The sequence below is a fragment of the Nanorana parkeri genome, unplaced genomic scaffold (assembly GCF_000935625.1).
Source record: "Nanorana parkeri isolate BGI_ZX_2015 unplaced genomic scaffold, ASM93562v1 scaffold301, whole genome shotgun sequence".
NCBI classification, from domain to species: Eukaryota; Metazoa; Chordata; class Amphibia; order Anura; family Dicroglossidae; genus Nanorana; species Nanorana parkeri.
In genome coordinates, this window is record NW_017306569.1 from 1,418,931 (window position 1) to 1,442,734 (window position 23,804).

Below are 23,804 nucleotides of genomic sequence, written 5' to 3' on the forward strand. Positions count from 1 at the left end.
ACTTATTATACCATTGTCAAAAACAAAATCCACTTTATCATTTCCTCAAACAGTTTGCATACTATTGATGTTAGACTGATTGGTCTGTAGTTCCCCGGTTGGCATCTTGAACCTTTTTTTAATATTGGTATTACCGTAGCTTTACGCCAACCACTTGTTAGCCTTTCATTATGGAGTCCTTGAAAATAAGGAATAACGGTCTCACTATAACCTGGCTGAGCTCTTTGAGTACCCTAGCGTGCAGGTTATCTGGTCCTAATGATTTATTTGCGTTAAGTTCTTCAAGTCTTTGTTGAACCTCGGCTACCATCAACCACTGCGGTATCTTACACACTAAGCTACTCACATTCTTATATCCATTTAACCCATCTATTTCTTGAGTGTATACTGCTAGCCACCCAGGCAGCATGCATGGATAGGAGTCTGGTTTGAATGTTAGGGAGAACCACATGCTGTTTTTCAAAAAAAGTGTACTGTTTCTTTAACATAAAGAAACAAACAGTGTGGAGTTCCGCCCCACAATTCAAACTAGACCCTTATCCAGACATGCAGCCTGGGTGACCTGAAAAGGGAGGTTAGCGAGCATGTCCACCCTCCACTTCCTGCACAGGTCACATGTCACTTAACACTGGGAGAATACCTTGCAATGGGGGCAGTAAATACTCTTGCTTGCAAGGCATCTTGTCCCCAGGTTGAGGGGCAAGTGCCTCTTCTGCCACATCTGATACCCAAGAGAATGTGGGGTTTTGTGGTGGGGGAATCTTTAAAATAAGGGTGCCTCCAGATATCTGCCCCCTCTAAGGAATGAGTGCATTAGTGCCCCTTATTACTCATTCCAAAAAAATATCAAATATAAATAACTGCACAATGTGACAAAGTAATGCAAAAAATGCAAACAGTGTCCCACAATGTAAATCCATTGCCATCATGTCTTGGATAAATGGCTTGGATAAACTATGAAATATCTTCAATATTCAGAACAAGTTCAGTTGAATGTGACTAAAAAACCCTGAAAAGCCATCATATTCCTTACAATTTAAGAACTCAAGATTTTACAAAGAGTAGCTGTATTGTTTTTTGAGTGATTACACTTCTTAAGAAAGATTTTTACATTTACCTGAAAATAATTTTAGATGTGACTGTCATATTTTTTATATTTTTACTCTCCTATATTTCCTGGTTTTATTACATATTTCGATACTCCCTCTACTGGCTATACTGATATTAATGGAAATGTATAGTAGTTTTGTAGATATTGTTTTTTATTTATTATGGTCAAGACAAAAAAACATTTTCAAAAATGCTTTTTTTAGGCCATTAATATGAAATATTGCACATGAATAACATAAAGCCTTCTATCTAGCCAGCAAATGGCACTTTAGTCTCCTTCGCACATCATTGCCATGGTTAGTTTATTGGAATGAGTAGTAGTCAGAGCAGGGACTTCTCTATCAAATAGCAAAAGGGTAGGACTAATGGAGCTGCAAAGCAAGCTGCTGTGCTGTCTTTAGATAATCAAAAGTACACTGGAAACCCTGTCTAATGTATTTGGTAATTTGTGGAAAAAAAGACTGTATATAGATAGTGAAAAAATATAAACAACAGTTAGAAATGTATAAACCTAAACAAAGAAAACAAAATAAAGTTGACTCAAAATCAAAATAGTTTCCCTTTAACCAATAGTGATTGCATCCCAGGTGAATACTGAGATAACATCAACTACAGGTTAAACTGCATATAAAGGCCTATATTTGAGTAGTCATATTAGATTAACTGACTTCCACTGAGGGGGAGCAACAGTATAGCAGAAGCATTTATTTACACAGCTAAGTAGGAAGCCCAACCTGCATGTGTAATACACAGATATAGTTGTCCCACAGACACGCATACAGTATTTACAGAGAACACAGCGTTAAAAATGTTTGCACGCGCTTATAGCATTGCAGTACACTGATTACATTCTCCTGTTTTTAGAAATACTCTAAATACACTCGGTTTCATTTACAATTTCCAAAAAATGATTTGAAACCAAGAGTTCACCACAAGTTAAACAAACATTTTTGTGTTGAAATTGAATATGTCTATACATTATAAACATATGCACATCAACTGGATTTACCTCATTTGTCCTTAATCTGTGAATACAATATTTTACTTATGTGTTCTTATGATGTCAAAACAAGACACTTTTAAAGCAGGTCCTTCACATCATATGCAATATTTCATGTGTATTTATTGTGGAACCAAAGGCCCGTGTTGATAGTATCTTTGCTCAACATACATTATTATCATTACAGTCAAGCACGAGCTACTACCCATAAATACCCAGTCAGTATCTAAAAAAAAGCCTAACATGCTACTTTTCTTAACTTGTTATCGTGCAGACCAACAGCCTGCACTGTTATAAACTGAAGTAGTACAGCACAATGGAGGCATATTTTGAGTGTTTACTGTGTGGTTGTTTGGTCATACTGAGCAGACAGTGTCAGGAATGTGTTTGCAAGTCACCTTGGATGTGTTATGTGAGCATTCTGAGTCCACATGGACCTCAGCCAGAGCTCCACATATGGAGAGAGTTATGCAGTAATGTTATAAAACCTAAGCTAGCTGTGCAATACACAGAAATTATTTTATTTTCAGGTGATGACTCTACTGTCAAGTGTTAACCCTTTCACCCATAAGACCAGTATTGGAATAGACATGACTGTAGAAATACTAGCAAGTTTGACTAATGTTTGGGCACTGTGCTAAGGTAAAGCATATGGATTAGATTACTACTGATTTATAAACCAGATTTATAGTTTATATTGAAATGTACAAAAACATGATAATGTATAGGCTTTAGATTTGGGGAACTTCATGGTTTCTATTATCTGCAGCACAATGTCAGAACTATAGATGATTAGATAAAACTCTGATGTTCTCAGTTAACTTTTTGGAGAATTTTAATAATGTAATATAAAGTAAGCCATAGCCTGGTTTAAGATAGTAGATAATAGACTTTTCCAGTTTTGTGTGGCCACCCTACTGAAAAATTGTGTAAAACATGTTTCAAGGTTTAGCACCAAATTTACCTTGTTTTGTTTTGTTTATTTTTAGGTTACATTTAGAAGCTGTATTAAAGTGACATTACCCCCCCCCCCCAATGCACTTTGCAATATTTGATGCCTCTTGATGTGATAAGTTTATTCATTCCACTTGTGACAGTCCCTCCAGTGCTGGTCTCTTATCCACAGCAGACTCCTCTTGTCCCGCGTTGTCTGTCCGGCATGTGTGCTCCTTACTGTCCAGCTGCTTCTATTGCGCTAGCGCCTGCATACTTCCTCATTCACAGCTGTTCAGGAGCCGGGAGCAAGCGGCGCTGGAACAGGTAAGTAATTAGGTATTTGCCTATTTTTTTTTTTTTAAATCATGGCGCTTCTTTCTACTGCTTGCTAGGAAAGACTTAAATTCTACTTTAACTTTGTATGTATCACTGATATAGTTCTGTTTTCTAATGCGGACATATTGGGAAAACAGTCTATACATAATCAGCATTTCAGGTTAAAAACAGAATTTTTAGTTGCATACATTTGTAAATAGATGCAAAGCCACACTACCACATCGTTATCTCTGCAAAGTGTGATTCCTAACTCTAAACTACCCAGATTAAACAGTACATATAGCAATGAGTAAATTGAGAGCAGATATGCCTTGGAGGTATTGTTCTGTGGATTTTACTGACCATGTGCACTTTTCATTTTGCTAGTTATAACTACCAATTAAGTCACAGCTGGAAGGAGGTACAGCTACATGAGATATCAAGAGGGCAGGATGCTGCCGGCCACTGTCAGAATACTTGAATGGAGCTAGCAGCTGATTGGCTGCCATCTCTGTTTGGCTGAGACATTTCCAACCTGCTCCTTCGATCAGCTGATCAAGGGATGCCAGCCAGAAGGGTGCTGACAGTGGCACCCACTGTGCAAATTTTGTCTTGTTCACAGAAACTGGCTGAAATTTGTACCATGTGTATACTACTTTATAGTAGGACATGCTGGAAAAATTCCATTGTATCTGGAAACTATGTATAGACCATTTCCTACCCTCATCCTTTATTCACAGCTCACTATTTAAAATAAATACACCACTTCTTCTTAGAACTCCCCCCACCTACAGACCCCCCCCTGCAGCCTGGTCTGCCCTCACTCCCCCGTAACCTTACCCCCTTCCTACACTGACTGCCCTTTTTTTTATTACCTCCCCTTTCCCTCCTTATTTCTTGTAGTTCCAATCTTAGCCTCCTTATACTACATTTTGTGGCCACTCAACTCCCTTGTCCCTTCATAGACTATCTTTGGGAGATTACTACATTTGACCCAGGATAAGAAATTAATTATGCACCTACAAGTTCCTATACCTGCTTTTATGTCTGTTTCCGCAACAACAACAGTTAGTATAATGAAAATTGTATCTTGATGGCCCTGATGAGGGTACTGCCCCTTGAGATCTGTCAACCTTGTTTTTCGGTATCTACTGGACTGCAATTCATGTGCAATGATTACCTCCCATACAGGGAACCTAAACAACATAACATAATTTTTTTGTTGTCAGTGTCAACAGATGTCCTTTCAATGCTGATATTGTTTTTGAAACAAAAAATGTTCTGTACATTCTTCAATAAAAAAAATTGAAAGAAAATTCAAAAAAGCTCTACACTAGTTTGTATTATGATTTTATTTCATAGTGATCTGTATGTTCCTGGCTTCCATTACATACTCCACATACTCCAGCTAAAGAAAAAAAGAAAAACTACACAAATGCTAAAATTATTAGCCATTAAATGTACTCCCAAACATAAGCTACATAATGGTAGTATTTAGTTTCAAAGAAGTGCCAGCACACATGAAGTTATGGCTTGAAACAGCTGCAGTCTTTGCTTTAAATTCAGCGTCATGGTATTTTCTACCTCACCTGGCCCCCACAGTAAATCATCCAGCAGTGTCACATGGCAGACCCTGTAAAACAATGAATTATCTTGAATGCTGAAGGAATTGATGGGCCTAACGAAGGGAAGGGGGAGGAGTCCGGTGACGTCACGCACATCGCCGTCACCAGACTCCTCCCCCTTCCCTTCGTTAGTCGCCACAAACATCGACGTCACCGGACTCCTCCCCCCTTCCCTTCGTTCCCTTCGTTAGCCGACGGAGCCACTTGGGGAAGGGGGAGGAGTCCAGTGACGTTGATGTCCGTGACGTCACCTGATCTCCGACGGAACTCCCGGAAGACCCGGAAGTCGGCTGAGAGGTGAGTACCGATCAAAAAAAATTAAGTTTAATCGAGGAATTAATCGTTAATTTCCGCAGCTCTAATAAGGACTAATAAAAGTAAAAGCAGGCATTCTGTGGTGACTGCTCTCAGGGAGCACTTTTCATTTAAAACATTTCAAATGAACTAAAGGTTCACTTTAAATGATTATAATTATTTGTGTTTATGTGCACTTTTCTTATTAGAATTTATTGCCTAACTTTGTGAAACATCATGGCTTATTATAATAATTAAGATTGTTCTAACATAGAAATCAGCACAACCCTCCTACTTTGAACCAATAATTACAAAAAAAATGTATAATAAATATAACAATAGTAAAATTGAATAACTGGAACTGTTTTACTCTTAGAGTAGAGTTTTAAAGGAAAGTCCACAAGCGACTCTTCTCAACCGTTTTTGAAAATATCTAAATACAACTTCATACCTCAAATCATGGCTAGTCCAGTTCCACCCTACCCACAGTCTTCAACTTCCAGAAGGCTGTTAAAGCTGACTTGTCAAAAGAAGGTAGCAGCTGTGTGAAGTGAGACAAACTGTAACCTGAGGTCTTTACTTATACTTATTTTGCTTGGGGAGGCATAATGGCACTTTTAATAAATAAACATATGTTTTAATTAAAGTGGACCTTTACCTCCTCTCACTAAAAATCACATCAACATGCAGCTCTTCATGCTGAAATAAAATCATGTTAAATTCGTTAGCTAAGCAAACCTTTTTTTGCTTTTGCTTACAATTACTGTTTTTCCAGTTCCTGGTCCTATTAGGCATTAGTGATGTAATCCTGACCTCACAGTTGAATTCTGGGAAGGCTACATTACTAGAGCATTGCTGGGAAATCTCATCTGTAAACTGCAAAATCTCGCAAGATTCCAGGGAAAGGCATTTTTCTCCTTAAGATGAAGTGCATAATCACATGTCCCATTCACATGTGCCAGTGTTTCCTGGAAGTAAAGGGAAATGGCCACTGGGAAGAATGGGGAGGAAAAGAAAAATAAGGTATGCAAAAAATAAAAAGTCTGCAATTATCTAGAAGTATGTGTTTGTAGATTGCGATTAAGATTAAGATAAAGATGGAGTTCCTCTATAAGGGTGCATTCACACCGAAATGTGTGCGTGAGTTCACTTGCTTTGGCAAAGTAAGGTGACATGCAATTTTTTTTTGTGTTTGATTTTAAAACTAAACTATAAGGTGTTGATTTTGTCTTGTGTTGATGTTCATTGTGGTGACACGCGTTAAACAAGTTGTGCTGAAAAACGTAGTGCCTGCTCTGCCCTACTTTTGTTTTAGCGCAGGGCAGCTCACATTATTGCAACATATTGGTGTGAACTGCTCCCATTCATACCCGTTCATTTTCAGATGCCCCTGCTTTGGCAAGTGTTGAAAAATGAATGGGGCCTATATATCCCATTTGAGGAGACTTCATGGAACCTCTCATAAACCTTGCATGATAGCACAGAACAATATAAACACCATACCTTCATAGAAATTAAAAATACAATACAAAATACTAATCTTTTATACAGATAAAACATTTAATGTGTTTACATTTAAAATTATAAGCTGTAATTGATCACTGTGGACAATATGAAATTTAGTAAAGATTTTTTAGACTCATTCTGAGTTGATAAATATTCATTGTAAGAGTTACCTAATATGGAAAATGTGTGCCAATATTTCTAGCCAGGTAAGACCACATTTTATATGCACTCTTGGAGTATTAGTAAAATGGAGAACACTGTAGGGCAGCTTCCTCAAAAGAAATGCTGTCAGGTAGAAAGATTCCCCATGGGTTGGCATGAAAACCAACGCACCGCTCTAAGTGTTGTTGCAAAAAAATACAAGTATAATAAAAATAATCATTTTAATATATATATTACTTACAGGTGTTAGGGAGCGAATACCACGTACTGGCAGATGAAAGCCCATTCCTATAGATTTTATGATTACCAAAATAGCAGGCAGATTTTTCCTGCAAAAATAGAAAGCTTTTACTAATAATAGTAATAATAATATTCATAACAATCACAGAAAAGAAACACAATGAAAATTGTGGCATTCCCTTGCGTTAGTGGTCAGTGGAGAAATGCCTCCATACATTGGTAAACAGTGTAATGTCCCTTTCTGTTGGCGGTCAGTGTGGAAGTGACCCCCTGGATGTCAGTGGGACTTTGTCTCCCTACAGTGTTGGTCACTGTAGGCAGGAGATTAAACCATTATTGCTCACTGCTCAATGAACCCCTGGCAGCCTCTGGAGGAACCCTAGGGTATGGATATTAAAAAATATGCAGAGCCACTCTGTCAGGCCTGTTTGAAAAAGTAGATGCTATCTGTTTGCCTGCTACCGTCAAGAAGCATTTAATTAGTCTTTCCTACCCAATAATTACAATGTTTATAGTATTATTCTGATTGTTAAGCAATGTGGAGGGGGGCACAAATCACACAGACAGATATATAAAGTATGCAGCACAGGTGTCAGAATTTATATTATTGTGCCCTCTTCAAGTCACCATCCTATGATGACAATTCTCTGGGGACTGGGCTACTTTGAGTCTAGTTTTGGGTCATGGTTTTACATATACATTTTCCTGAGGTGACCACATGTTACAGTCTGATTGTAGAATTGTCTTTACCTATACCAACAATATCTAGAGCATATGTAGAGTGGATGGGTGGCTTGGGTAAGCCCTCATACTTCATAGCTTTCTAACATCTAAAGAAGACTGTAAAAAATTATACAAGATTGTAACTGATATGGTGCCCTTTATAAGAAGAATTTATATGTTAATTTTCTACAGAATTTCACAGTAATTATTATTGATCAGTTTAGTCGTTGCTTCTACAGGAACGTAAAGTCTAATTTTCCTTTCCAGTCACATAGGGGTTAAATTACTATAGGAGTATAGACTATTCATTTTACAAAGTGTATGTTCACTTAGCTTGGTAAAGAAGGTGAAGCTGTGTTCACTATGAATGCCCAATTGTGTGCATGAGAAATTAAAAATATAAGATTTGCTTGCACATGATTGGACACAGCTTCACCTCATTCCCCTTTAGGCCTGGTTCATATCTGGGCGTTTTACAGCGCGTTCCTACGCTCTGTAAAACGCTCAACATGTGAAAACCAATAATTGCCTATGGGCATGGTTCCCACCCCAAGCTTCTTTGGGGTGTATTTGCCGCGCGTATCCATTGGGATACAGCCAGGTAGCCCTCGGAAACGCGCGTTTGTCGCGTGGTTTTTTACAGTGAATCGTGGTAAAAATGTGCGACACGAAACGCACGACAAACGCGCATATTCGATACGCCTAGGTGTGAACCCAGCCTTACTCACTAAATGAACATTCACTTTGCAAAGTGAGCATACACCTTATAAAGTGAACATGCTGTATTACCTTATTAAATCAATCTACACCAACAGTTATATTTTGCAGGATAAGCTTTTGGGGGTCCACCACTACCTTCTTCCTGGTTCATAAACTATTGATTACATTGATAAACTATAAAATTATTTAAAGCAGTTTTAGTTAACTGATCCCTGCTGCTGTCAAGATTATTGCCTTCTATCATGTCTAATGCAGGGTAAAGCTCAGCATTAGATGTGTGGACACCGAGGGACATTCCACAGCAGAGTAGATAGGGTAAAGGTAAGTGCAACCACAGGGGGAATGAGGATCTGGTGGGTAAATCTGCTTTAAAGAATCCCCATAGAAAAAAAGGAGCAGTTAACTCTTGCAGTGTACAGAGGTAGCCCGACTGCAAGAAGAAGTTTATTTTCTATCTGGAGATAGGCTTTACGGTAATCTTTGATATCCACACTAGCTGTAGCAGTACCACGTAGCACATCATCCAAATAATGTATTTGAGGGCAATAAACATTAATGAAGCCCAAGCCCAGGAACACACATTGCATATATTCGTGGAATATATTCTTTTACTGAAATCAACCGTGACTGGCAGTTGTTTCCTGTTTGTAATCTACTGATTGCGGCATTTTCCGTCTTCCTTTTCACAGCCTTATTATATGACACATTCCTGCATCATTTAGTTGGATGGCGTTTCCATATGGGTACTACACTTATTAACATTAATAGACCTTCTAATTATGACTGCACGTATACCTTATCACAATAAATTAGATTCAACCTACATGATCATAGGTAATGTTTGCATACAAATTATATGCATGCATTCATGCATACATAAAATCAAGATGAAGTTGATTGTGATTTATGCAGCTGCAGGAAAAATATACATTCAGCGTTTCTTACATATTATAACACACACCAACAATGGATTTAAGTATCAATGCAAGTAACATTTATGTGCAGAAATCAACTTAGTGTGATCATTCTATACTGCTAAGAACATTCTAATTTGTGGAAGAGAGCATTTGTTGCCCATTGTGACTTAATAATACCCAGCTATTATTTTTGCACTGTATTTTGAAAGTGATTGATGTGCTCCTACAAGAAGCCCCATGTATGCTAAAAACTTAAACCTTGAAGCGGTAGTAAACCGCCAACACAAAATTAAATTTTTGGACCCCTGGAGGTGTTTGCCATAATGTGGTAGTATGCACAAAATATTAGCACATTATGGCAGAATTATCTTATAGATGATCCCCTCCAGCGCTGCAGTGTCTGCTCTCTCCTTCGTCGCTTGTGCTTCTATCTTCTCCCAGTCTTCTTCCGGGTTCAGCATCTTGATTGGCTGGGCCAGCATAATATAATTCTCATGCATGTGAACTGGGGTTACTTCATCTCGGCACAGAACCTTGTTGAGACTGTGCACTGATGAGTGCATGCGTAGCTCATTGTACGCAAACGCTGATAGGCAGGAAAAAGCAATTATGACAGAAGAGACATACAGAGACTTTTCTGTCATGAAAACCACAGCGTTTTTAGTGACTTAAAGTGCAACTGAAGCCAAAACGTATTCTTTTAGATGGAGTGGAGAGGGATTAGAACACCTATCAGGTTTTCATTGCTGTCTATGTCCTTGTAAAGGTGATTCACCCTCTATATTTGTTCTGGTGACCATTATCAATGAAAGTGAAAGTAAAATAAATTATCGGATTTTTAGATTGCCATCAAAACAGAAATAAATGCAAAATCTACTTTAACTTCCACTTTAAAGGAAGCCATAAAGGGGCACCCCTCCCCAGCGGATACTTACCATTCCCTCACATATCCTGTACTTGTGATTCACTCCATGTGAAAGTGCTGGGCCAATTAGCACTCACACACGGGGAGTCCATATACCTGTGTAGCAATTCAAAGCTTCCAAAAGAACTCTCTTTGCTCTATGTGACTGAGCTGAGTAGCGGGAAAGTGAAAAGAAGGCATGTGCTTCTGGGACGGTCTAAGTTAAAGTGAATTTCTTGCTTTGCCCTGCATGGGTTTAGAGTATGTCTCTGCAAAATAAAATAAAGAAATATGCAATAAATCTCTGCAACTCAGCCCTGTCTTTGGGTAGGGTTTTTTTTCCCAGACAGATAATTACCCCGTTAGTTTTTGCTCTGTTAGTTATTCATTATTAGCTATATTTTTTCAGTCAATGTGTTAAAATCTTTTTTTGCAAAAAAATGGGTTTATTATGTTACTGAGATCCTTGATAATGTATGTTTTTTTTAATTAAAATGAACAAACCCTTTGCCTATCAAAAGGCCATTGGAAGGATGAGCTTTACCTTTCCAATACATTGTGTATAATTCTCAAGTGATCTGAATTTAGCCATTGTACTCCTCCTACAACCAGTACGGTGTGATTTGTGTTGTTAAGAGGACGGGACCTAAAATCAAGAATACATATATTTAAATAGAGTTAATGAAAAGGACGACATCTATTTTTTTCAACTGATATAACATTTCCAGATGTTAATCATTATTCATTATATACAATATGAAAAATGTGAACCCTAAAGTGCACCTCAAGCCAAAACTTTTTGTTTAGCTTTGGAAAGAGTGGAGAGTGATTAGAACACCTGTCAGGTTTTTATTGCTGTCTTTGTCTCCTTAAGAGAGATTCGCCCACTCCTGTCCTGGTGAACAATATCACTGAAAGTGCAAGTGAAAGAAAATTCCAAATATTGGGTTTTCACCAGAACAGGAATAGATGAGAAATATTTCAATGGTGACACTAGTTCTGGTGTCCTTGCTGACCATCCTAGATTTCCCTCACTTTGGAGGAATTTCAGCTCACTTCCTGTTGTGGTTATTGGACAGGAAGTAAAAGGAAATCTCCCCAATGGGACACACATGGCAAAGAAAAAACTGCCATGGGTGATAACCCTCCCTTACTTACTTTACTAAAAAAAAAAGTTTTAAATAAAAAAACGTAATAAATTGAATGTGAAAAACTCACACTAGGAAGTCTTGCCCTCCTTGACCTCAATAATGTCTCTTTATCAGAATTTAGAACCAATATTAACTAAACTGTAGCTTATTTGTGTATCACTCAACAAATTTAGAGATGTTTTGAGGCTCTACAGCCGAGTGATACACAAATAAGATACATTTTTGTCAACAGTTAAGGTACTTCAATGCATTTTTAAGGTTTAACTCCTGAGTTTAATGTCACTTTATGAATGTCTGTTATATGCTTTGTCAAATTTCAGGAAAATAATCTTCTCAAATGTGAACATGTGTTTCCTATATACTAAAAGAGCAGCAGATTCAGATTCTAGTACATTATCTAAAGTTGGGTATTTATTAATATAATCACTAACCTGATAATGATGTAAAATATGACAACTCTCTTCCCATATATTTTGCTTAGTACTAGAAAGAGCATCATTGAAACCATGTTGCATACAAAATCTTTCAAAATGATTGATCCTTTATTATACAAATCTGCATAACATTCTCAGTATTAATCTGGGCTTATGAACATTATGCAGACAGTGGCACAGACAAGCTGGACCGAAAATGGCCTTCTCCAAATTTTTGCCACAAGGTTGAAGTGCACATTTAAAAAAAAATGTTTTTTCATGATGTAACATTAACAATACACTTAACTGAAAACACCTGACCTCTGTAATTTGTCTGTTATGTCCACACAATATGGCCGGATACTTTTGTGATTCTTAGATCTAGCTTAGCTTGATACTTGATTCAAGCTTTAAGATACTTTTAGGCATCCTGGTAACATCCTGGTGTCATCACCTAGGGAACCTTAACTTACCCTTACCCTAACCCTAAGTATGGGGCAAAAAGTTGGCTTCTAACCTAAACAAATCTGGTAATCTAGTCCTAAATCTGTGAAATAATCATTATTTATGAAGCAGGTAATAACAAATAAGGTCGAGGGTTAAACATAACATTAAAATATAGTTGGAGCCCTCAAACCTTCTCCATTTAAATGAGCAGAAGGGTTATCTTTGAAATCATAACTTTATTGCCCACTTTTTAAATATTTTTTCATTCTCCTGTTTGGTCTTTAAAGATGGCTAGATGAATGTGAAAATGTGTGACTTGAATTAAATGCACCAGAGATCGGCCTTCAGTAAATAGATGCGACTATATAGGGACACTGCCAGCTCAGTCTATTGTTCTACGATGTTTAACCATGGAGGACACATGCAGACTATAGTTTAGATGATATACCATTAGCCTCGTGTACAAGAACCACAAACCTAAAAACTTAGTCATTTGAGTAGTACCCTGTCACTCAAATAAGTCACAAATATGCCACAAAAGTTCGGACCTGTGGGAACTAATTTATGATTTTGCAATAGTTTCAAAAAGTCAAATTATTTGGGAAATCTTAAATAGCTGTCAGTAAATTGTCAACAAATAATGCTATTTTACATTTCTATTCCCAAATATAGATCAAATAAGAGCAACCACGAGAAACAAAAGTGGCAGAGTTAATGAAAAGAGAAATCGGGCAACCTTGTCATGCCCCCTTGTAGACTATTACAAAAGCAAAAAACAATAGCATTGTTGTACACTGCAGAAAGTCACTTAGAATAAAAAAAATGATAGCTTTAAGTCAATGTTATCCAAGCTAGTATTATCAAAAGCCTTCTTAGAAAGTCAACTATACTACAAATCATCAGTATTTGGGGGTTGCCCTTTTTCCCCATTTAGGCTTCAGCTGTGCACAATACTTAATGACTATTTTGTTCCAGCTCATTCCTTTCTGAAAAGCCACCACAATTTAACAAGGAGAAATGTAAATGTATGTTCACTAGAAGTTACCTCACGTCCATAGTTACAAGGAATAAACAATGTGAAACTACTCGGTTAATGAGCAGCAGAACGCTATTAGAAACTGAACACTCCCCAGTTCATATTGATTTTATTATTTTAGTTGGCAATGGATCCTGAGATATAGATATAGGTGGGTCTCTGCCACTCCTAAAGCATTCATAGGAGGATCTCTTATGAAATACACTGGTTTTAGAAAGAGGAAGATTAACTAAAAGTTAGATAACTAATCATCTAAACCCAATTAAATATATTAGACATCAAATTACTATATTCAAAATTAAACTTATAAATACAATATTAGTCAAAGAAACAACTGTAAGGTCTCCTATACACTTTTGCATTACCACAACAAACAGAACCACACTGTGCACATGTTAGTTGCCAATGCACCTGCTTTTCAGCGCACCACAATGCAACACCACTATAATGCATTGTGGTGTTCTGCATAGGGAATAATAGTTCAGGTAATTTTTTTTGCCCATGCTGAACATTATATAAAATTCTTAAGTCTGTTACAGAAAACTAACTTGCATTCCACAGATCATTAACAGTGCTGTACTTTATTCCTTTACTCTTGGAAACTTCAATGAAAGTAAATAACAAAACATTTGTTAAGGTTATATTGTTTCCACAACCTTCAGACTTCTGTATCAGAAGTTGCAAAGATCAGTAAGTATGAAAATATTTGGTGGGCATGACCAATTGTTAAGAAACGCTGATAATGCTGATTCCTGATAATACATATTTTATAAATAAAATACCTAGTAGTGTTAGGATATTTTCAATATCAATATCATTTATATATGTATGCTAAGATAAATATAGCTGGAAAGTAGAAATCAAGCAGCCATATAATAACAAATTTAAAAGAGAAGACAGACAATATTATGGTTTCTTTCTTAAAAACAACACATTTGGCTTCAGAAGGGAGCCAAAAATAAAAGGAAAATAAAAACAACAGTATTTTTTGCTTGCACATGATTGGGTGATGGAAATCAGCAGAACTTCACCTCATTAACTAAACTAACGGGAAACTTAAGCTGAAAAGTGCAAATTCCCCAGCAAAGTGAACAGCCTATTTGCCTTTATTAAATCAGCCCCTATGAATAGGTGCTGTTTGGACATTTTACACACTTGATCCAGGTTAGGGGCACTCTAAGTAATGAATCTCATGCTCAGAAAATACTGGCAAACCTTTTCAGACCAATATCCAGATATCATGGAATCCTTTATAATATAACAGATGTGGATACATTATTCAAAGTTAAGTGGTCTAGAAGGTTATAAATACAGTCTCAAAATGTTTTTAAAAATAAATCCTTTTTTGGGGGTTTGTACAAGAATTCTTATCCATGTCTGTCTTGCATAACTTCTTCCAACATGATCAAACGAATCTTGTACAGTCATTTTCATAAAGACTAGACATTAAAATGAACAGATATTATACTAATCAGTGTTGTTTTCTAAAAGGCTGCTATTACTTCTGTTAAGAAAGAAAGAAAGAAAGATTACTTAAAAGAAGGAATAAGGTGACGTGTTTTCTATTGGGCAGAAATACATTTAACAAGCTATTGTCCAATATTTTATTGAATGTTTCAATTAATCATACAGTTACATAGTTACATAGTATTTGAGATTGAATAAAAACATAAGTCCATCAAGTCCAACCTATTGTGTGTGTGTGTGTGTGTGTGTGTGTGTGTGTGTGTGTATAGGTCACTGTGTCCTCTCATTCTTAAGAGTACCTGTACCACTGTACATTACTGTCTCTCAGGAAATCATCCAAAAGCTTCTTGAATGATTCCTCACTATTTGCAGAAATTACTGCCTGTGGCAGAGAGTTCCAAACCCTAACCGCACTAACTGAGAAGAACCCCTTCCGCTCCTTGTGTTGGAATTTTTTCCCCACCAATTTTAGGTGGTGACCTCTAGTCTTTGTTATGGACTTAAGCATAAAGAGTTTGTTGGTAATGTTGCCTTGACCATTGAACATCTTGTACATAAAAATCATATCCCCCCTTAATCTCCTTACTTCCAGCGTAAACATATTTAATCTTAGTAGCCTTGTCTCATAGCTCTGGTTTCCCATTCCCTTATTGAGTTTAGTTACAATCCGCTGGTGCCTAAAACTGGACCGCGTACTCCAGGTGAGGCCGAACCAATGATGTGTACAGTGTGTACAGTGGCAAGATTATAGACTTGTCCCTATTCAATTATATGATAATAGATAGTTTAGAAAAAAAAGCAAATCAAGAAGAATCAGAAACTTGACAAGGTTAAAAGAGAACTATGTAAGAGAACAAGGTAAGCGTTTTCCCCCATAGTTCTCTTTAAGGTACCGGGAGGACATATAATAACCTCCTCCCGTGACTCAAAGCTCAGTATATAGCGGGCTATTGTCGAGATTCACCCAGCTGCATGAGTGACAGCTGACTCTGCCTATCTAGAGGCAGAGCCAGCTGTGCCCTCCCCCGTTCGTTTCTCCAGTCAGTGCTGGAGGATCAGAGGGGGGAATCCGTGCCAGGAGCGGTGACTCTGCAGGGAGACGATCGGGATGTGAGCAGACCTCATAGTTCTCCCTTAAATGTTGCTTGTATGTTATTATGTAATTCAACACATTCTTGCTGCAAACCATTTTACAGATTAACTTGCTGCTAATGGCTTGCTTATGTATTCTTTTTTCCCCACTAATGGCCTTTCAGAATATGGATGAAACAGCTACATTGTTTCTGAGCTTTTAGTATTGTTGCTGTTATTGATATTTAAAAATGCACTCATTCCCATAGTTAGAGCCAACCTGTGACACTGCAGCTGTCACACGTCAGCTCTATAGATGGAGAACTGAGCGATCACTAACCACTGATCACTCAGTTTCTTCTTATTGCAGAGAGTGGTGACTTCCAGTCACCGCTTCCCACAGAGATTCCCCATGCCCTCTCCATTCCTCCAGTGATGTCTGGAGGGACAGACAGGGGAGGAGGAGGGAACAGCTTACCAGAGTCTCTACTAAGTGCACTATAAGAAAAATACTGAGCAAAATAGTGTTCATGGAAGGACATTTTGGAGGAGAACATTTATCTAAGTCTAAGTTCTAAATCTAAGTAATTGTTCTAGGCTTGGATGAAAGACTTGAAGTTTTTGGCAGAACTGTGCAATGCTATGCTTCCAGGAAAATGAATTTATAAACCAAAACACAGAATGTGAAACATAATGGCGGACAATAAGGTTTTGGGCTGCTAGCTACTCTGTTGCCTTAGGACCCGGACAACTCACTATATTACAATTTATTTATAATGTTATCAAGAAATTTAGGTTAGAGGTTCATTACCTGAAGCTTAATAAATGTTAATTGATGCAACAAAGATGCAACAAAGATGAAAGGGCATTTTTATTCTGGAATGACATCAGCCCACATTAAATGCTTTGACATAGCTTGAAGAAAGCTGTTCAAGGAATCCCGACAATATAAACAAAACAAAGGATTAGCAAACTTTCTTGCAACTGTATATTTTTTTTTATCAGCGCACATTATCGCGATGATGCTTTTATATATTTAGTGGTCCTATGTCATTGTTTTGGCAGCCCTGGACTTTCAGATTATATAGAACATTTTTTCTACTCTACAGAAAGGATGACCGAAAAGAAACCCATCTTTAGATACCCATCCTTTTCCCCTATGTGTTTATTATACAAAATACTTTCATAACAAGTACCTTTCAAGGAGATGTTCTAATGCTTCTTCAAATGTTGGACGTTGTTTGACATCAATCCAAAATTGTGGATAGTAAGAATAACTAATATTTGTTCTGCCATAATTTATGTTATCAAATACTTTCATGTCGTGAGTTTTTTGCCACTCCTGTAGTGTTCCATTAACTCTTTCTGTCAGGTAATACATCATACCTCTATTGGTGGAATCTCCAATGAAAAGGATCTAACAAAGAAAAAAAAAACAACCATTGGCACTGATCTATTAGTACATCGATATACAGATAGTATCACATGTACAGTGTACCATAAAGGGAACCTGTCACCAAGAAAAGGGTGTTTAGACATACAGTAATTTGTCAGTTAGATAAAACACACAAGTCTCTGTCCAGTATTCTGGTGTCTGAATCAATGTAAAATATTGATGCTACATTCACACTGCTATTTTGGCCCGGGCTCCCGATAAGCCGGGCCAACATTACCCCGGGACGCCAGTATCGGTATTTGTTATCGGCAAGTCCCCCCCAAAAAATATTGGTACTCGTACTCAATGCTGAAAAACCGGTATCGATGCATCCCTAGTACACGACTATTTTGTGTCCAGCTTTTATTGTTCTTTTAAACTGATATGATAGAAAATAATGTTGTATTTTAACAGCTTATATGGTCATGTGACTATTCTGGTACCTTTAAATTCCTAGTAATTTACACAGTTTTGTAATACAATAATTTGGGGTGTTGGTACTGGCTTTAGTTGAGCCATTCCACACATCTGTACCAACATTTGTTGAGTACATTAGGGTTGTACAGATTTTTGGACAATGTATGTTTCCAGAGATTTGCTACATTTGTGGGGGGACATTTTTTAATGTTTTAGGCACTGGGTTTATATTTTATTTAAAGCATGGCTTAGTAATATAGTATACACTATTTTGTGGACATGTTTATATTAGTATCTGTTTTTTTTAGCAAACTTTGTTGGCACTCATCACACAGTAGCTACTGTGAGGCTGCAAGTTGAGCACCAATGTTTTAAAACATTTGTCTAATAAATAACGGCATTGTAATAAAAATGTTTCAAATTACACTGTAAACTGTTGGGTTTGTTGTTTGTTAAATAAGTATGTCTTAATTATTATGATTTCATAAATGTTCTGACAATATATTTTTGTGTGACTAATAAACAGAAGTCTGGGAAATCCTAGAGTTTAAACCTTGTCTCCAAGTGCAAGACTGTAGTAAGAATGTAAGGGTATACATACAGTAAATGGTGTATAGCTATAAAAGATCAGATGGTACATTTAATGGTCATACATGTGCAATACAGCTAGTCTGCTTCTTTATAGCTTTTCATAATAAATAGATTAAAATGTTTCACATCCTGTGTTCAACAACGCATTTTCTCCTGTGGGAAATTGAATTTACTGTTGTACTATATCCTGACTGCCCGATGCTATCAAGTGCTGTTAGTCATAGATCATCAAGCAAAAGCATAGAAACACAGCAGTTAAAATGCTTATAATAAAAAAAGAATACAATAAAATGAAAACATTTGTACAACAAAAGAGGACGGTGCACATTAAAATGAAAATTCTTAATAACACTGTAAAATCGCAAAAAGAACCCATAGTTGCATACAAAATCATCACAAACATACATAGCTGTAGCTTTCCCAGGGCAGCAATCTACAAATCACAGAGAATTATGGCCTTGTATAGAAGTCTAACTAATAGGTAGCTTTTGTTACTGAAGCACTAACAAAGTGTTTCTATGATATATCCACTATTATGGCCACATTTGAAGTTATGTGTTTCCTACTTTCACTTGTTTTTACCTTGCTTTTGTAACTTTGCTATACTTTCCTGATTAGTATAAAAAGCCACCAGCTCTTTAACAGTTATTATTACAATGTAAAGTTAGTTGTGAGTTGCATAAACAATGTTCTCATGTGTTCATGCTAGGCAATTGGCTGCTTCCCCATACCTAGAAGCATTAGGTATTTTGCAACAGCTATGATGGAACAGTGAGGAAGCAAAGATGAAGTAGGATAAGGAAGTAGTAGGATGGGATTTATTTTATATTTATACATTTCCACACCATTCAAGCAAGTAATCATTGGTTTGCAGCTCCAATTTTACTTTCTGGCTTATCAATTAGTTTTTAGTAGCTTAAGAGAGAGTCAAAGGCAAACTTTTTTTGGCTTTAATCCTCTTTTGGGCCAAAGGAGCACATTTAGTAATGTACTCCTGTGACCCAAAGCCAGTGGGCTACTGCCTGTTGTATGCTGACAGCACAGAGCCACGCTGCAGCCTGGAAACATTCTGACAACATTGTCAGGATCCACCCTGTTGCCTGATTGACAACTGGCTCTGCCTCTCTACAGCCAGAGCCAGCTGTGCCCACCCCCTTCCCTGCCTGTCCCTCCAATGAGCACTAGAGAAAAAGAGAGGGAAGGGAGGGATCCCTGAGGGAATCAGTGACTTACAATCACTGCAGGGAGAAGACCGTGAGCTGAGCAATCAGTGGTGTGTGATCACTCTGTTCTCAATCTATAGAGCCAGCATGTTTGGCTCTTTACTGGCTCTTTGCTTTGGCAAGCAGGGCTAAATGTACAGCGGGGAAGCTGCGCCACATATTTTGCGGGGGGGGGGGGGGGGTTTGGGAACCCGGCCTTGGGGCAGCAGAGAGAGTAAATCTGGCCTTGAGTGCGGTCTGTGTTATTGGTGTCACACACAGATGGGAAGAAGTGCCATTGAAAAGCACAGTATATACAGTATACTTCAGCTGAGACATTTTTTGCTGCACTGTGTGGATCACGGAATGCACTTATGAACGTTTTGTGAACTGGAACTTAAATGTGTTAAATTGTATATTAATGATTATTGTTAGTGCTGGGCATTTGTGTTTGATAGCCCTAATAATCTGACATCTAACTCTTTCCCACTCTATCCAATATGTACACTTTCATTTAGGAATGCACAGATACTTTTTGAGTACCAGTGCAGATACTTGGCATTTTTATGAGAACTACCGGGGTTGCAGCTGTTGCAGCTGGGACCTGGCTCTGGCGCTCCACCACTGTCCTGAAATCATTAGTCTGTATTGTTTTACAAAAACTGTCACATGACAATAAACAAAAATGTATCAGTACTCGTACTTGTAAGTACTCGGCAAGTACCAGTACTCGTGCTCGCAAAACTGGTATCTGTGCATCCCTTTATTTATAAAAACAAAACATACATTAAAACAGATATGTACAAATCCCAGGAGCTCCGTGTGCTCCTTGCAAATGACAGCTGCCTCCTAACTTTTGAATTTTTCTCTAGTCTAGTGTTGGAGCTCAAAAGTATCGGTACATGTACTCGTACTTGTACCGAGTACTGTACTTGGTATGTGTGCAACCCTACTTTCATTGATAACAGAAACATTTGCCATACATCTAAAATACACAGGTGGCACAGTGCTCCACATGTGTGCAGATAAATGTTACTACATATTACTTCTGTGTCTTACATCATAGAGAGCTATTTGTTCCATTTGTTTAGTGATCAGTCAAGGTTGAACAATAGACCACATAGTATATGTATACCTTTCTGTCCTTTGCACACTGCTGTAGCTCAGTCCTAGGTAGCACTGGATGATAACACTGATAAGGCTGCCAAGTTATTGCCCTCCAGTCACATGTCCTGTTATCGGAGCAGTTCATGCATGGGACAATCCATTGACCTACAATAAAAGACCTCTTTTTATTTAAGCACAGCATTGTATTCTAGTCTTTTTTCTATGTAATATTTTATAAATGTTATGCTAATAAAATATTAAACATACAATTGCTTGAATTATTTGAATTACCATCACAAATAGCTTGTGTTTTATCACCCACACATACAGTACATACACACACACACTCACACACTCACACACACACACTTATAATTATTAATATCTTACGTGGAAAAAAGACACGTGGGCAGCTCGTCACTGTTTAATGTCAAATTAATTTTTCTCCCCTTGCCAATTCACAGAATGCCTTGTATTCTGTAAATAGTTCACAGAATACAAGGTGTTCTGTGAATGTACACAAGGAGAGGGAGGGTGGATAAACAGCACTATCATTTCCCTGTATGAGAAGCACATCTCTCATACCTGAAGCTGCCAGACGTATGGCGATAGGTGTGCTGTCCAGCATGAAAAAATGGACTTTACAGAAACATTGGCTATTTGCCCATTTAGAACACATCTTCACAGGTAACTTGTTTTTCACATAATAATGTATACAAATGTGCCTATGTTGCTTGGAACAAAATCCCCCTCCTCTTAATAGTTTTCTGAAATTTGCTTGTTGTGCTCTCAACTTTTAACAGTCATTTCACTAATTTTGTACAATGTAGCCACTTAGGCAAGATAAATACACAGTTCAAAATTATATTTATTATTAATACATACAAAAATGTAATATTTATTCCATACGTACTGAGCCTGGAGCATGAATCTGAATCTTTTGCTTTGTGGGCAGGTCTTTTAGTGTGGATAATTGTTACATTGTATGTGGACACTAAACATAATATAGATCACATAATCTAAGGTTAGGGTTAGAAAAAGTTTTTGAATGAATCATTTTTAAGTGTGTTATTTTGGTGTGCATTTGTCACATGGCATAAGATGAAAGGACATTTGTGTACTGGCTACTGGTGTTGAAAAGTCTTGTACCACAATTTCTCTTATGTATACAATATGTAAATAAGAACCTTTAGATGACAAAATCGATCGAGCTGTTCTTATAAACCAAATCACGGCACAAACCTAATTATAGCCATAATGTAGAAGTAATGTAAATGTTCCATTTTAGCAAGGCAGACAAATGACTGCCACAACAGAATGCTCAGTAGAAATACTCCAAGACATAAACATTGCCCAGCTAATGATCCATAAGTCTGTACCAGCTTCACTTTACAGCAGATCCATTATTACTTTGAAAACTAACACGCATTACACAATGCAGAAAGTACTTGAAAAGCTAAATTATATTTCAGGAGTTAATTTTTAAATACCTTTGGCATCTCCAGTGTCACACTTCCTTTGCCATGCTTGTGAAAGTGCAGATAATACCTCACCGGAAATATACTGTAATCCACAAGGCTCCTTTTCATAAATGATTAAACCACAATCCTGTTAATAAAAATAAATAAATGTACATTTTCCAAACTTAGAGAAGAATTCAGAAATTATACTTTGAGAGGTTTCCAAACTAGTGATAGGCAGATCATAGTGAAATATGTATAGAACAGAATTTATTACACCTAGAAAGAAACAAAGAGAGGGGCGCCTTTCCTAGTGCAGAATGTTTATTCAATATCATCAAAATCGTACAGACAGGTACTCACAATAAGGGTGTGAAAACGAGCAGCAGGACAGTAAAAACCGGAACAGAGCAAGGGTCCGTGTGAAGCGTCCTGTATGAGGCTCACTGTGGTGTCAACGCGTTTCCGGGGCACGCTCCCTTCGTCAGGACGTAATGACAGTCGCCTCTCTGCTGAAGCTAAAGAAGGACGAGCTGGGATGTGATTGGCCCAGATGGATGAGAGCTGATAGGGCGTCCGCATATAGTGGGCAGTGTCATAAATCATTTTGGTTTTCACCCCCTTTGAAAATTTGGGCACTCGGTCATGGACCGAGAGCCCGACAGCTTCAGGAGAGAGGAGGGGATCCGGCAGTATACCCTATCCCGCCGGTTGAAAGTCCCCGCCTCTCTCGGCCTTCATTCATCACCAAGATGGCCGCTGGCAGGTATCAGTAGGATGGCCGCGCATGCGCGATGATGTCACGGCGGGGTGTTACTCGGTACCCGCTCTGGGTGACCCCCGGCCTCAAAACTATAACAATTTTAAATTGTACGCTCTCACGAGCCGGGCCCTTCGTACCGTCTTCCTTTATATTGTAAAGTGGGTTCACACTGTTGCACTGTGGTAATATGCAAGTAGAAGTGCAATTTCAGTGCCTCTGCTCTGAAATTTGACAATTATTTTCTCCACAATGCCTACAGATACAAAGTTGAATAAGGGCTTGTTTTAAAGTGTTTTTTTTTCTGCTTGTTAAAAATATGCATAAATACTTTAGCATGCATAGTCTGAGCACTGGTTTAAAATACTGTATGTATGAGCAACTTCAACATGAGTCTTAGACTAGCCACAACCACTAAGTGTTTGTAGCCCTGGAACCAGTCACTGTTTCTTATGCAACTGACCCAAAAGAGCACATGGTAAACGTCTACCTCTTACCTACTTTTCCTATTTAAGAAAAGGAAGGATCAGCCAGGTTTGTGACAGGTTGTAAAATCTCTTTGAGAGTTTAAGTGGTCACCTCTGGGTGTACCACTTAAACTGAACTCTAGGGAAAGGTCAAAACTACCCTTGCAGTGGGGCTCTTTCTACACTGCAAAAGTTAAAGGAGAACTATGGGGTTAGGGCTTTTCCCCATAGTTCTCCTAAGGGTAACGGGAGGACACAAACTAGTGTCCTCCCGTCACCCTAAGCTCAGTATACTGCGAGCTACTGAGACCCCGCAGCTGAAACGGAT

General features: G+C 37.8%; 1 protein-coding gene across 1 annotated transcript in view; it reads right to left on the reverse strand.

Annotated features, from left to right (window-relative positions):
- CPED1 (cadherin like and PC-esterase domain containing 1) overlaps positions 1 to 22,855 on the reverse strand; it is a 34,238-nt gene extending 11,383 nt beyond the window's left edge. Inside the window, exons 1-6 of the mRNA XM_018557737.1 lie at positions 22,697 to 22,855; positions 22,280 to 22,397; positions 20,818 to 20,954; positions 17,234 to 17,454; positions 10,997 to 11,098; positions 7,190 to 7,277 (exon numbers count right to left, since the gene is read on the reverse strand). Of these exons, the coding sequence (XP_018413239.1) occupies positions 7,190 to 7,277; positions 10,997 to 11,098; positions 17,234 to 17,454; positions 20,818 to 20,954; positions 22,280 to 22,397; positions 22,697 to 22,855 (825 nt within the window). The remainder of the gene's footprint in view (positions 1 to 7,189; positions 7,278 to 10,996; positions 11,099 to 17,233; positions 17,455 to 20,817; positions 20,955 to 22,279; positions 22,398 to 22,696) is intronic.
- Positions 22,856 to 23,804: the final 949 nt, after the last annotated feature.